Here is a 14,357-nt window from a genome sequence, read left to right as displayed (position 1 = left end):
AAAAAAAAAAAAAAAAAAAAAAAAAAGTGTTGATGTCAGATAAAGTAGCAAATACAATATTTTAAACTTGTTCCTCTTTGATTATTTCAAACATAATGAATGTAATACTATCATATAATCCATTCCTAGTTTCCCAATAAAACATTTGCTACATTTTAACTCACACTTTTCCAAACTTCTTGGCTTTGGTTTTTGGTAACTTACTATGTACAATTAGTGATGCCAAACTGTGCATAGGTTTAGAGAGGAGGATCCTATGATAAACAACGTACTCAAAAAAGAATTAGTTTTCCATCAATAGGCATTCTTTAATGCCTATAGCATATAGTATGCTTGGGGATGGGGGTTCCTAAAGAAGATATTCTGAGTGTATGCTAGGATTTTCACTTTTTAATCTTGTTTAGATTTTATTTAGCAATCAGAACTTTAATTGCAGCATCATATAATTATGAAGATAGCATTTCACAGCTCTCCTTTGTCACTTAGTCACTTAATTTCTTCTGCATCATATGCCAAGACTTTTTCCAAGCCCTGATGGTGAGGGGATTTTGTTAGCATTTCTATGTATGTTAAATCACTTAGTCTGTTATTCTCAGCACAATTACCATTCTAAATTTCTCAATTGACTTCTGTGCATCACATAAATAAGTTTTTATGACTAAGTTTTATAGAAACCTATGTCTTAGATATAAACACAATTGTTTAGAAAGGTATATTATATGATATCTACTTAGCAAAATACAACAAACTGTTATATTATAGGTCATTTTTAGAACCTTAGTCATGAGGTTTTCTAGAGAATTACATTATAAGCCATAAAACATCTTCATGTTAAGAATTACTCATATTAAAACAGAAATTGTAATGTCACAACATCATTTTTTTTCCAGAACTTTCAAGTGAGTGATAGCTTAGATTATTGTTACATTAGGAGATTTTAAAGAACATAAGCACACAATGTTATGATTATGTTTTTAGGTTCAGGAATATTCATTATTGTCTTTTCTTTCTTTGCTTGAATTTTAATTTTCATATTTTCTTCCTGGGAATAAAAGTTCAGGTGAATTATTCATTTTCTCCACTAATGTACTTATTCAATTTACATTCTTATCACAGACTCCTCTCTTATAACTCACCTCATATGGCTACTCCCCATTTTCTTCCTTCTCCTTCCTTTCTGAGAAGAAGAGAACTACCCCCTGCTACAGGTATCAACCCACATTAAGACATCAATTGACTGCAGAACTAGGCACATCTTCTCCCACTGAGGCCAGACAATGCACACAGTCATTGGAACTGTTTGCACAGGAAGGTAACAGAGTCAGGGGTGGCTCTTGCTACAGATGTTTGCAAACCTAAATGAATTCTAAGCTTCACTTTTGCTACATTTGTGCAGGGAGCTTAGGTCCATACCATGCTGATCATTAGTTGACCGTTCATCTCTGGGAGCTCTCAAGGCTCCAGGTTGATTATGCCTGTTGAGCTTCTTCTGCAGGCCATGATCCAATTGGGTCTCATAATCCTTTCCACAATCTCTCAGAAGACTCTCTGAGCTGTGTCCAATGCTTAGCTATGGTTCTGTGCAACTGTTTCTGTCAGCCACTGAGTGGAGCTCTCTGAGGATAATTATGCAAGGTTCCTGACTGAAAGGATAATAGAGTACCTTAAATAGTTGCAGGGATGGGGTACTGCCATAGGATTAGTCTTAAGTGGGCATATTCATTAGTTAGCTATTACCTCGTTCTCTGCTTAATCAGTTTCCCTGTACTTCAGCATGGTTTGCAGCACAAATTATGGGTTGCAAGATTTTTAGGTGGTCCCCTGGGAGTCCTGCTTGTCTACAGAAGGTAGCCATTTCAGGTTCCAAATCCCCCACTGCTAGAAATCGCACCTAAAATTCCCCTCATAGTCTCCTTGGAGACTCTCCCACCCTAGGTCTTTGACACATCAAGATGACTCATTATAAATCTACTGCCAATTTTTGTTTATTGAATAGGCCCTCTCTCCCTAACTGTCCCTACACCTCATCCCCTGATCCCTACTCCATTCCCTCTCCCACCAAAGTTCCTCACTCCCTCCACATCAAATGATTATTTTGTTTTTTAGTCTGAGTGGCTCATTTGAGCCATCCTTTTTATTCTTATCATCTCAAAAACTGGAATACCACAGCACAAAGAAAAAAATAATTATATTTTGTAGATTTATTTGCAGTTCTAAATCAAAATATAGGTTTTCCATATTAAATCTATATGACAATATGCACATTTTATAAAAACAATCTATATGGCAATATTTTTAGTATCTAAAAATAACATATAATTTGTACTAGAAAATTGTGTCAAATGAAATAATTTCTACAGTCAAGTAACAATTTTTGGATATTAGTTGTTTCAATAAAACCATACCAGCATTAAAAATATAAAAGTACCTGATTGCATGTTTTAATCCAATAGACTGATGTCCTCATCAAATATTAGATTTTTATTGTACAGGTGGTTTTCTACATTTTTTAATGTTAGAAACCCACATAATAATATAATGTAAAGAAACAGTATGGCTATCATGTGGATATGTTTATGTTACTATGTAAGCAGTTAAATTCAATTGATATTTTTAGCTTTAGCATGTGGTTTCCTAAACTCATGAAAAGAATTTATTTGTGGTCTCAACAAAATAATGTAGCACTTTGGAACAAATATGCAAAGAAGCATTCCTGCACTGGAGGCCAAGATACAGAAGACCTCTACAGCAACCATAGCCTTGCCCTTAGTGCTGTGGTAGACAGGGAGGAAGGTGATCCAGACACTGCAGAACACCAGCATGCTGAATGTCAGGAGCTTGGCTTCATTGAATGTGTCAGGCAGATTCCTGGCCAGGAAAGCCACAGTGAAACTTGCTACAGCAAGAGAGCCCATGTATCCCAGGACACAGTAGAAGGCAATCACTGAACCTTTGTTGCAAACAATGATGATGTGTCCATGTACCATGTGTAGATCCACATCAACAAATGGAGGAGAAGTTCCCAGCCAGATTCCACAGAGAATCATTTGGATCATAGTGCATATGGGAATGATGTAATTAGGTGCCCCTGAAAGCAGCAGCCACCTCAGTCTTCTTCCTGGAACAGTGATCTTAAATGCTAGGACTACAGTAATTGTCTTGGCTAAGACACTAGAGGCAGCCACAGTGAATACAATGGCAAATGTGATCTGTTGCAGGATGCAGCTGACCATACTGGGATAACCAATGTAGAGCAAGGAACAGATAAAACAAAATATGAGGGAGAAGAGTAGGACATAGCTGAGAATTTCATTATTGGCCTTGACTATGGGAGTGTCTCGGTGTTTCAAGAAGACACAGAGTACAACAGCTGTAAGAGAAGAAAAGAACACAGCCAAGCCAGTCAGAGCCATTCCCAAGGGTTCTTCATAATCCAGAAAGGACACAACTTTCTTGAGGCAGTTAGTTTGATCAGTGTTGGCATACTCATCTACTGAACACTTCAAACATTGATCCATGTCTAGTGCCAGAAGGGAAGAATTGTCAATTTTATTTTTTTTAGAAAAATCAGAAGATATACCAAATTTATGCTTTAGAAAATCATAATTATATTAGACTGACATCTTGTTTTAGATGCAAATTAAATAAGGTAGCTTCATAAAATGTGATCTTAATCTCCAATGCTTCAAATCTTTATATAAGCTTTTGTTCATATTTATCTAATATACTCATTGTGTTTTTCAAAAACAAAGCTGTACTGTTGCATAATTTTTGTTTCTACAATAGAATGTCTTAGATTTGTCATTCATCGCATTACAATTTTTTCCCACTTATAATTGTGTATATTTTTCAAGAGAAGAACTTAGAAGAAAATGTGTCAGTGAATCTATGAATTAGTAAAATATGTGGTCCTACATATGGTCTCAAGGAGATATTTGGGCAGATAAAATGTACTATTCATGCTTGGAAAAGAATTTATAGCCATATTTTACTAAACCAGTATAATCACAAATTGTAAATATTTGTCTTACACATACAAATATTTGCAGCCCTTATCATTTATTATGGAAATAATAAATGAAGGAGACAGACATAGTCAGAGAAAACAATAGTCAATAAAAATGTGTATTTTTGGAATCTAGTCCAGTGGATTCATCTACAAAACCAATTCCTCACTTAAGTCTAGAAAATTACAAAAGGGATTAAAAAGTGTAAGAGCTCGAGGACAAGAGAGTTATATGAATGTATATATGAGACTGATATAGCTGTCTCTTGAGAGGCTCTACCAGTGCCTGACAAATATAGATGTAGATGCTCTCAGTCAAACATTGGAATGAACACAGGGTCCCCAAAGGAGGAGTTAGAGAAAGGACCCAAAGATCTGAAGGGGTTTGCAGGCCCATAGGGGGGACAACAGTGTGAACCAACAAGTATATCCAGAGCTCCCGGCTAGACCACCAATCAAAGAGTACACTTGGAGGGCCCAATATCAACAGCCACATATGAAGCAGAAGATGACCTTGTTGATCATCAATGGGAGGAAAAGCCTTTGGTCCTGTGAACGCTCCGTGTCCCAGTATAGGGGAAAGCCAGGACCAGGAAGAGGGATTGTGTGGGTTGGAGAGCAGGGTAGGGGAAGGTGGGGAGAAGTGATTTTCAGATGGGAATCCAGGAAAGGGGATAATATTTGAAATGTAAATAAAGAAAATATCTAAGACAAAAAGAAGTTTTAAAGAGTGAAAGAGCTAGAGGAAAAGAGAATTTTATATGAGTGTATATTTTCAAGTACACCCATAAACATCTCACCAAAAGGGGTTTCTTAAGCCGGGCAGTGATGGTGCATGCCTTTAATCCCAGCACTTGGGAGGCAGAGACAGGCAGATTTCTGATTTCGAGGCCAGCCTGGGCTAAAAAGAGAAACCCTGTCTCTAAAAACCAAAAACCAAAAAAAAAAAAAAAAAAAAAAAAAAAAGTAAGGAGTGGCATTTGGAGTTTTTGTAGAAAACATAGGGAAAGAAATTATAATTTCCAAAATAAATTTATTATAAACAACTCTAATTTCAAGGGAGGATGAGACAACATGAAAAATCATTCCCCAAATTCTTCATAAGTCAAAAATATAATGTTACACTTTACTATTCAGAATGTTAACTGTGGCAGGGCACAGTATATGCCAGTTTAGATCAAGGTGAAATGTGGTGCTCTTTTCCTAATACTGAGTCTCTGCATTCAAAGATGTACATTTTTGTTCATTTTCTATTTCCTTTTTGATTTTTGTGAACCATGTTATCTAAATTGGTGAGTAGAAGTATTCAAGTACCCCAACTTTTACCCACTTAAAAATGATCAATTAGTTTTTGTACTTTCCTCATATCTCTTAAATACAGTACTTAAAGTTCTACCTAGGGAAATAAGACCTCCAAAGAAAATCATGGGATACAAACTGTAAAGGAAGATGATATGATAATATACATAACTGACTCCCAAAATTCCACCAGAGAACTCCTACAGTAGATGGAAATTTTCAGCAAAATGGCAGGATATGAAATCTACTCAAACAAATTATTAGCCTTCATTTATACAAACGATAAATAGTCTAAGAAAGAAATTAGGGAAATGCCACCCTTCACAATAGCCAGGAATTCTAGAAAAAAAATCTTGTTTGACTCTTACCAGGCAAGTGAAAGATCTCTATGACAAGAATTTCAAATACTTGAAAAAAATTAATTGAAGAAGACCTCAACAGATGTAAAGATCTCCTATGCTCATGCATTGGTAGAATTAACATAATAAAAATGGTCACCTTATGAAACCAATCTACAGGTTCAATGAAACCCCCACTGAAATTACAACAACATTCTTCACAGACATTGAAAGAGCAATATTTCAACTTCATATTGAAAAAACAAACAAACAAACAAACAATCCAGGACAGCCAAAATAATTTTTAACAATGAAAGAACATCCAGGGGAAATTACCACCCATGACCTAAGGCTGAACTACAGAGCAATAGTAATTAAAAAAATGTATGATATTATTATAGATACAGACAGGTTCATAAATGGATTCATTTAGCTTGACCTTAGCAAAAATGGCCAGCACTGGGGAGGAAGAACTCAAAGAGTCCAACTTCAGTAGATAGTGGAGTGACAAAGTTAGTAACCCAAAGTCAAAATTTCTGACCTAGAATTACTCCTGTGTAAAAGAACCACAGGGACAAAAATGTAGAAGAGAGGGTCAGAAAGACACTCCAATGACCGGCCCAAATTGGGATCCATTTTAAAGGGAAGTAGGGCTCAAAGGCCTCATATAATTACTGATGCTATGGTGATGTGCTTACACAGGGGATTCTTGCCTGACTGTCCTGACAGGACCTATCAGCAGTTAACAGAGACAGAGGCAGTCACTTATATCCAATCATTATACTGAAATCAAGGACACCTATAAACATAGGTGTTTGAATTAGAGGAAGTATTGAAGAAGCTGTTAGGAAGAGTAACTCCATAGGAATACCAGCAGATTAAACTAATGAAACCCTAGGGAGCTCCCAAAGACTTAGCCACCAACCTGCAGTATACATGGGTCAGTCAGAGGCCCCTTGCATATATAGTGCATAGGTCTGCCTGTCTGGCCTCAGTGGGAGAACATGCACATCATCCTCTAGAGACATCAGGCTCCAGGGAAGGGAGTGGTCTGGTGGTGTTGGGGAGCATCCTCTAGGATGCAAGGTGGTGGATGAAAGGGATGAGGAACTGTGGCAACCTGGACTGAAGGTGGGGTAGGAAACTAAAACAAACAAACAAAAAATATCAAGTGTTATACAAATGTTACATTTTAAATCTTTAAGAGTGACAACACTTGCTCTTTCACAGGCCACACCTGCCAGAAGACCAGGTTGGATATCTATAGACCATTCCCACTCTGCCTATTTCCTGCTATACAATTCTCAGGGCCAACCATAATCTTGCAACAAAATTACAAGGGAAGCTTCTGTTGAAAAAAGTATTTAAATCCAAGAGCAGGGTTTCTAGCCCACATTATATTATTGAGTTCCTGGGTAAAAAACACAGAGACTATATTCTTAATAAGTCTTACTCAGTACAAGACCTAGGTAGCTGCTTATTCTTAATGCTGTTAGAATTTGTTTCCATATCTATAACTTCAAATTATTACCTACGACTTACAATGTTTCATCCAGGTGGCTCTTAACTCCATCTGGCAAGACCCCAAGGTCATGTTTCTATGACTCACTTCTCCTATTGTAGATCTCCTTCTTCCTCCTGCACATTTTTCTTCTCCTTACTCTGACCCTAAGCCCTGGAATCCTAAACTCAAACCATGTCTCTTCTGCCCAGCTATTTCCTGTGGGAATCTTTATTCATCAATCAGAAATAAATTGGTGTTGGGTCACTGGGGCTATATCCAGAATCCAGAACTTAAGGACGCACCCTAAGCATTAAAATAGACAGTAAAAAACAAAACCTCAACAACCTTCATTTTAGTCCTAGTCAAGCCTGCTATGGATATGATAGAACACCACACTTGGCCTCCCATTTACCAGCCACCAACACTATAATTTTTATCCATGAACACACCACCTGGGTTAACCAGGAAAGCAGCCAAAACTCAGCAAACACACTAATCCAGAGAAAGAATATAAACCAAAGAACAAAATTCAAATTTAATCAAGACAAGTCAGAAATCAGAGGGTAGACATATAGTCACCCCAAAGTGTATCCCTTTATGTCACCCTAAGAACTGAGAGAGTAGCAGCCACGGTAATACAGCACTACCTGAACCAGACAGTCTGCCACCATGGGTCCTGATCTTCCAACACAGTTAAAATACAAGAAAAAGGCAGGCCTTAAAGCTAAGAATATGTATGACGGTTATAGTGGTCTTTAAAAAGGACATGAATAAATCCCTTAAAAATGTGAGAAAATGCAAGCATTTACAGGAAATTAATAAATTTCTCAAAGAAAGCCATGAAAATGCAGACAATTGGAGTGAATTAATAAGTACCTAAAGAAGATCAAGTAGCAAGAAAGCAGACAAACCATTGAAGGAAACAACAAAGTGTTGAAGATCTGATAAAGAGAAGAAAAGTGAAGTGGAGACTTCTAGTTTCTTTGGATATTTAGTTATGTCAAATGATAGTTTTGGAGGGGCACACAGGAGAAAAGATGTCTTGCTAAAGCTAACATGAAGGAATGTTTGCTTGAAGCATATACAGGTAAAAATATGTTTTGCTGGAGCAGACATGAAGGAACATTTTCCTGAAACAGATGCAGATAAAAGGATGTTTTGATACAGTACTGACATGAAAGATCACATCATAAGGGAGTCTAAGTATGTCCCCACAAACAGTGGGAACCAAGCACTGAGCATTGGTTTGGTTTGCTCTGTCTCACTATTTGTTGCTAACAACACCCATGTGTTGGTTTTCCTTACACTGCATTGTTGAGCTCAACCTGTTATAATTCAGGCACTGAAAGAAACTCAGCCAAGAACTGCTCCTGAGGTTCCTTAGCAGTTTGTCACTTAAGTAGCTTGGTCTCAGGCTAGTTTCTGAGCCTTGTGGTTTCTTCAGGATTGAACTACAGATGCTGGTTTGTGTCTGTCTGCCTAGAGGTCTGGTCTGTATGTAGCTGCTTAGTCATTTTTGGTGTTTACTATGAGACTGAACTGCCGAGAAAGAAGATGGAGCTCGCCTCCAAAGAATTATTGATAAACACATACATTTTCCCCATATCCTAATAACTTGGGTTTTCAACTACCTCTGCGGGTTAGTTGTCTAGGGGAGAGGTTGAACCCTTGTTGAAGTAAGTTGCAAATAAAAAATAAAAAAAGAAAGAAAGAAAGAATGTATGCCTATAGAGAATCTACACATAAAACACAAATTGAGTGAATACCTGACTATGTAAGACCCCCTTTCCGGGGACCCCCGCTCTTGTCTTGGGATAAGGGCTCAACACTCAGAGACCTTCTTGTCTCGGGATAAGGGCTCACCCAGAGAACACTCAGAGACCTTCTTGATGTAAAAAACATGAGGTAGTTTATTGACAGAGCTCCAGGCCAATGCATGTCCCATGCGGGAGATAGAGGCATCAACTGTGTGGCTCAAAGCTAGGGGTTTTTATAGGGAGAGGGTGGGGGCTAGGAGAAATTTGGTGCAGTTACACACGATTGGCTCGTTTAAACATCAGCAGAATGATTACATGTAGGCAGAATAGTATGTGCAAGTCAGGATGTCAGGAACCTGAGGGGCAGGTCAGCAGAACATCTGGTTACTGTGTAATGGGCGGGCCTGCTAGGACTTGCCAGGGCCTGTTTTGCTAGGTTCTCAGCCTCTGGCTTCTAAGCTCACAAACTCCTCTTTTTGACCTAAATTACATGAATCACAGGCCTTAAATTTCATCTTAAATTTCATTTCCCTTCAAGTATAAATGTTGGGGGATGCAAACTGGAAATATAGAGGCAAGCTTCAACAACAACAAAAATACAAAAGATAGAGAAGTGGTTCTTATGCTTTGAAGGCATGATAGGAGAAATGCATAAATGGGTCAAAGATATTGTTACATATACAAACAAATCTACGAGAGAAAGATTTCAGATTTCTGTGATACTATGAAAAGAGAAGATCTAGAAACAAGCTGTCATACCCATATTAATATTTAACAAAATTGGCATCAAGCCAGCACTAATCAAAAGAGACAGAGAAAGGCAATGCCTATAGAACAAAGAAAAAAAAATCAAGATAACATGCCAACTACTGATAACTATGCTGCAAAGAGGATACTATTCTTTATAAAGAAAGCACTAATAGTGATTAAATAACACCATAGTATCACATACTGATAGTAGGATTCTTCAACTCCCTAATCTCCACAATGGACAGGTCATTGAGGCAAAAACTAAAGCTGTGAATTAATTATTAGAGTTAACTGATGTTATAAACCAAATTAATTTAACAAAAATCTACAGAACATTTGAACCAAATGTTTAAGAATATATACTTGGTTTTTAGCATCTCTCATAATTTCTTCAAAATTGAACTACTCAGAAACAAAGCAAATCTGAAAAGATACAAGAAAATTGAAATAACTCATACATCCTATAAGACACTGTGGATTAAATCTGGACATCATTAAAAACAGTTAAAATCAGAAAACTTTCAGTCTCTTGGGAAACAAACAAGATTGAGTTTAATAAAATAATTGATCACAACAAAAAAAAATTAAAAGTTAAAAACCTTCCCCAAGCATGCTGTCTAAGGTTAGAACTCACCCCTGAAATTTTCCTGCCTGTTGAATCCCATCAGTCATTCTAATTTGCTTCTGTTGTGCCTGTTCAGGAATCACACTAGGGACTTTACTCAAGCCAGAGCTTTTACTCACCACCATCCCTGACACAGCAGGACAGGAGGGTGAAGCTCCTGAGACCACAGCTGGATAAGGGTTTAAAGAATTTGGGAGCTAGGAAGGGGGTTGGGAGCTAGGAAGGGGCTTTCTAGCTTGGCAAGCATCTAACTGAATGTAAGCTTACATGTGGGTGTTCTGAAGCAAAACTGAATAGTCACAAACACTCTGAAAATACACCTGGAAATAACAGACAAATACTTATTGACTTTTACTAGGGAGTAGCTAGCAAGTAACTCTGGGTAGCAGGTCAGAGACAAGCTATGTGGTTCCTTCTGGTTGAAGCTTGGGTTCAGCTACAAGTCAAGTTATCAGATAGTTTTTCTTTTAAAATGGAGGCTGATCCCAAGATGGAGTAGATTTGAACTCTCCCTGAGTAAGCTGTTTGCATGCCCCTGAGTTACACTGTCTGACTACCACTCACCTGGACTCCACCAGGCACCCTGTACATGCAACATCCAGGGCTGCAATACCAAGAACATCCAGTATAAGGATGCCCAAATGAGGCCTGCTGTACTAGGAATCTGGATGTTCCTAATCCAGATTAGGCCCATCTTCCTATTACCTGCTACACCAGGCACATCTATGGACAACTAGATGGATAAAGGCAAGCTAAAGAACACAATCAATAAGAGCCAGGGCAATATGGCACCTTTACAGTGAACCTATCCTCTTACAGCAAGCCCTGAATATTCTAAAACAATCCAGCACTAGACAATCAGTTATTTCCAACCTTAATATGATAAATGCCTGTAAAGAGGAAATGAATAAATCCCTCAAAGAAATACAAGAAAATACAATCAAACATGTAGAGGCCTTTAAATGGAAACTAATGAATTATTTAAAGAAATACAGAAAAATGCAATTAAAGTGGTAAAGGAAATAAATAAAACAGTTCAAGACCCGGAAGTAGAAATAGAAGAACTAAAGGAAACACAATCTCATGGAATCCTGGTAACAAACAGCTTATGAAAGAATATATTAGAAGGAAGAGTATATCACAGGCAAGCATAGAGGATATGATAGAATAAATTGATATATTATTCATAGAAAATGTTAAATTTAAAATTTCCTGACATATAATATCCAGGAAATCTGGGGTACTATGAAAACTCCTAATCAAAGAAGAATATGAATTAAGAAAATAAAAAAGTCCCAGCTTTAAGGACAAAGCATAAATGTCTGTGATGGTTTGTATAATCTTGAACCAGGGAGTGGCACCATCTGGAGTATGGACTTTTTGGAATAGGTGTGACCTGGTTGGAATAGGTGTGTCACTGTGGGTGTGGCATTAAGACCCTCACCCTAGTTGTCTGAAAGTCAGTCTTCCACTAGCAGCCTTTGGATGAAGATCTAGAACTCTCAGCTCTGCCTGTACCATGCCTGCCTGGATACTGCCATGCTCCCACCTTGATGATAATAGACTGAACCTCTGAACCTGTAAGCCAGCCCCAATTAAATGTGTTTTGTTTTGTTTTGTTTTGTTTTGTTTTGTTTTGTTTTATATAAGACTTGCCATGGTCATGGTGTCTGTTCACAGCAGTAAAACCCTAACTAAGACAAGATATTCCAAGGCAACACCAAATTTAAATAATATCTATCCCCAAATCCAGTTCTATAGAAAATTCTTTAAGAAAACCTCCAACCCAAGAAGGTTAAATACACACATAAAAACACAGGAAAAGGTAATTCCATACTAGCAAAAACAAACTGCAGGGAATGAACCACCACCACCACCAGCAGCATCAAAATAACAGGTTTAACAATTGGTTATTAGCATCTCTCATCATCAAAGGACACTATTCCCTCAATAAAGACTGAGGCTATCACAATAGATATGTAAACAGATTCATCATTCTGCTGCATACAAGAAAAACATGTAAGCAAAAAAGACAGATATTACCTTAGAGTAAAGAGCTGCCAAAACTTTTTCTAAGCAAAGGAAGCTAAGAAGCAACCTGGTGTAGCCATTATAATATCCAATAAAGTAGATATTTAACCAAAGATAATGAAAAGTGATGGGGAGCTACACTTCAATACTCATCAAAGAAAAATCCACTAAGATGACACCTCAATTGTGAATATCAGTGCCACAAATGCAAGGAAAACCACATTTGGCAAAGAACATTACCAAAGCTTAAAGAGTTCAGCGAACCCTACACATTAATAGTGAAAAACTCAACTCCCTACACTCAACAATGGACAAGTCAATGTAGTGTGGCCCAAATTGGGCACCAGATATGGTTCCATATTCAGATTTGCTGCAGGGAAATATGAAGTCTGCTCAGGCAGATTAAACATGGGAAGCTAAGGTGCATTACAACAAACACCTCTGTCTGTTGCTGGGCTTTTGAAAAGTATTGGTAGATTTTCAAGGCTGCAAAAATACAGTCTAAGTTGGGAACCTCAGCCTAAGTAAAAACTACTAAGGCTGAAGCCAAAGCTAGGGTCCTCTAGCTCCCAGATGTCTATCCAATCCTGGAAACAATGTAGAATCAGGAATGGAGGGGGCCATGCAGGCCCATGAAGACAAGCCTGGGGCTGCAGGGTATAAGCAACTCCACTTTAGCTCAGGGGGTAAATGTCTGGAAGTGAAGAAGGGGCTTCTGTGGGAGACTTAGGCAGCAGTTCTGTACAAGGAATTCTTCCTCCCCCCTACTCCCACAGCAGTTCTTGATGAATGAGAGTCCTGCTTGCACATGTTGCTTATTGGTAGTAGAATATAGGTATATAAAACATCCTCAGGATGGACCAGAGATTAAATTCCTTATGCACGAAAGAAGGCACAGGAGGGAAGGTTATTGTATAAACCCTCAGTGTTAATCTAGATACTTTATCAGCATAGAGAACTCTATGTTCTGTGCTATGCTACCACTAGTCTTGTTCTTTATGTGGGAAGTTGTGGTCACAAATTCCAGGCCAGGAATGTGGTCAGGAGTAGGTGAAATGCCTACCAACCTCATGGAAGATGCGCAGTGCTTTCTGAACTCACTCAACTTTACCAAGTTTCATGACACTATCCACTGACCCACAATGTAGACCAAAAGTGAACAGAGAAATAATAAAGTTAAAAAGGTTGTGAAAAAATGGACTGAACCTCCGGAATATTTCATCCAAACACAAAGGAATACACTATCATCACAGTACCTCATGGAAATTACTCTGAAACTGGCATAAACTTGGTGACCAAGCAAATTTCAACAGATACATGAGAATGAAAGAACCCCTTATATCTTACTATACCTCCATGGATTAAAGCTGGACTTCAAAAAGAATAGAAAGCCTACAAATTTGTGAAAACTGAACAACTCTAATAACTGATTGCAGGATCAGGAAAAATTAATTATAGACTTTGTATAATTCAGAGAAAATAAAGATACAGCATACTTAATATTATGGGACACAATGAAAGCCATGATAAATGTTCATGGAACTAAGAACCTTCATAAAGTAATTGAAGAGCTTATTAATAGCAATTTCGAATACACTGAAATCTCTAGAAAAATACAGAAGCAAAAATACTCAAGGAGAAAAAGAGCGGGACATAATCAAATTCAGGGCAGAAATCAATAAACAAGAAACAAAGAATGATATATAAATAATCAACAAAATCAATAGATGGTTCTATGAAAAAATCAACAGGGAGCAAAATTCTTAGCCCAACTAAATTTCAGAGAGACAATGTCCAGTTTAACAAAGTCCAAATGAAAATAGAACATAAGAATGGGCATTGAATTTTTAAAATTCCTGAACAGAACACCAATGGCTTGTGCTGTAAGATCAAGAATCAACAAATGGTATCTAGGTTTGGTGGCTGATGACGGGATGGATTCCCAGATGGCGTAGTCTCTGGATAGTCCATCCTTTCATCTTAGCTCTAAATTTTGTCTCTGTACCTATATCCTTTCATGAGTATTTTGTTCTTTATAAGGGACCCT

General features: G+C 37.6%; 1 protein-coding gene across 1 annotated transcript in view; it reads right to left on the bottom strand.

Annotated features, from left to right (window-relative positions):
* Positions 1 to 2,600: 2,600 nt before the first annotated feature.
* The window catches only part of LOC110328793 (vomeronasal type-2 receptor 116-like), a 25,437-nt gene continuing 13,680 nt past the window's right edge, over positions 2,601 to 14,357 (bottom strand). Inside the window, exon 6 of the mRNA XM_021208252.1 lies at positions 2,601 to 3,520. Coding sequence (XP_021063911.1) covers positions 2,601 to 3,520 — 920 coding nt within the window. The remainder of the gene's footprint in view (positions 3,521 to 14,357) is intronic.

This window comes from Mus pahari, chromosome 1 (assembly GCF_900095145.1).
Source record: "Mus pahari chromosome 1, PAHARI_EIJ_v1.1, whole genome shotgun sequence".
Lineage (NCBI taxonomy): Eukaryota > Metazoa > Chordata > Mammalia > Rodentia > Muridae > Mus > Mus pahari.
This window is presented reverse-complemented; position numbering and strand designations above follow the sequence as displayed.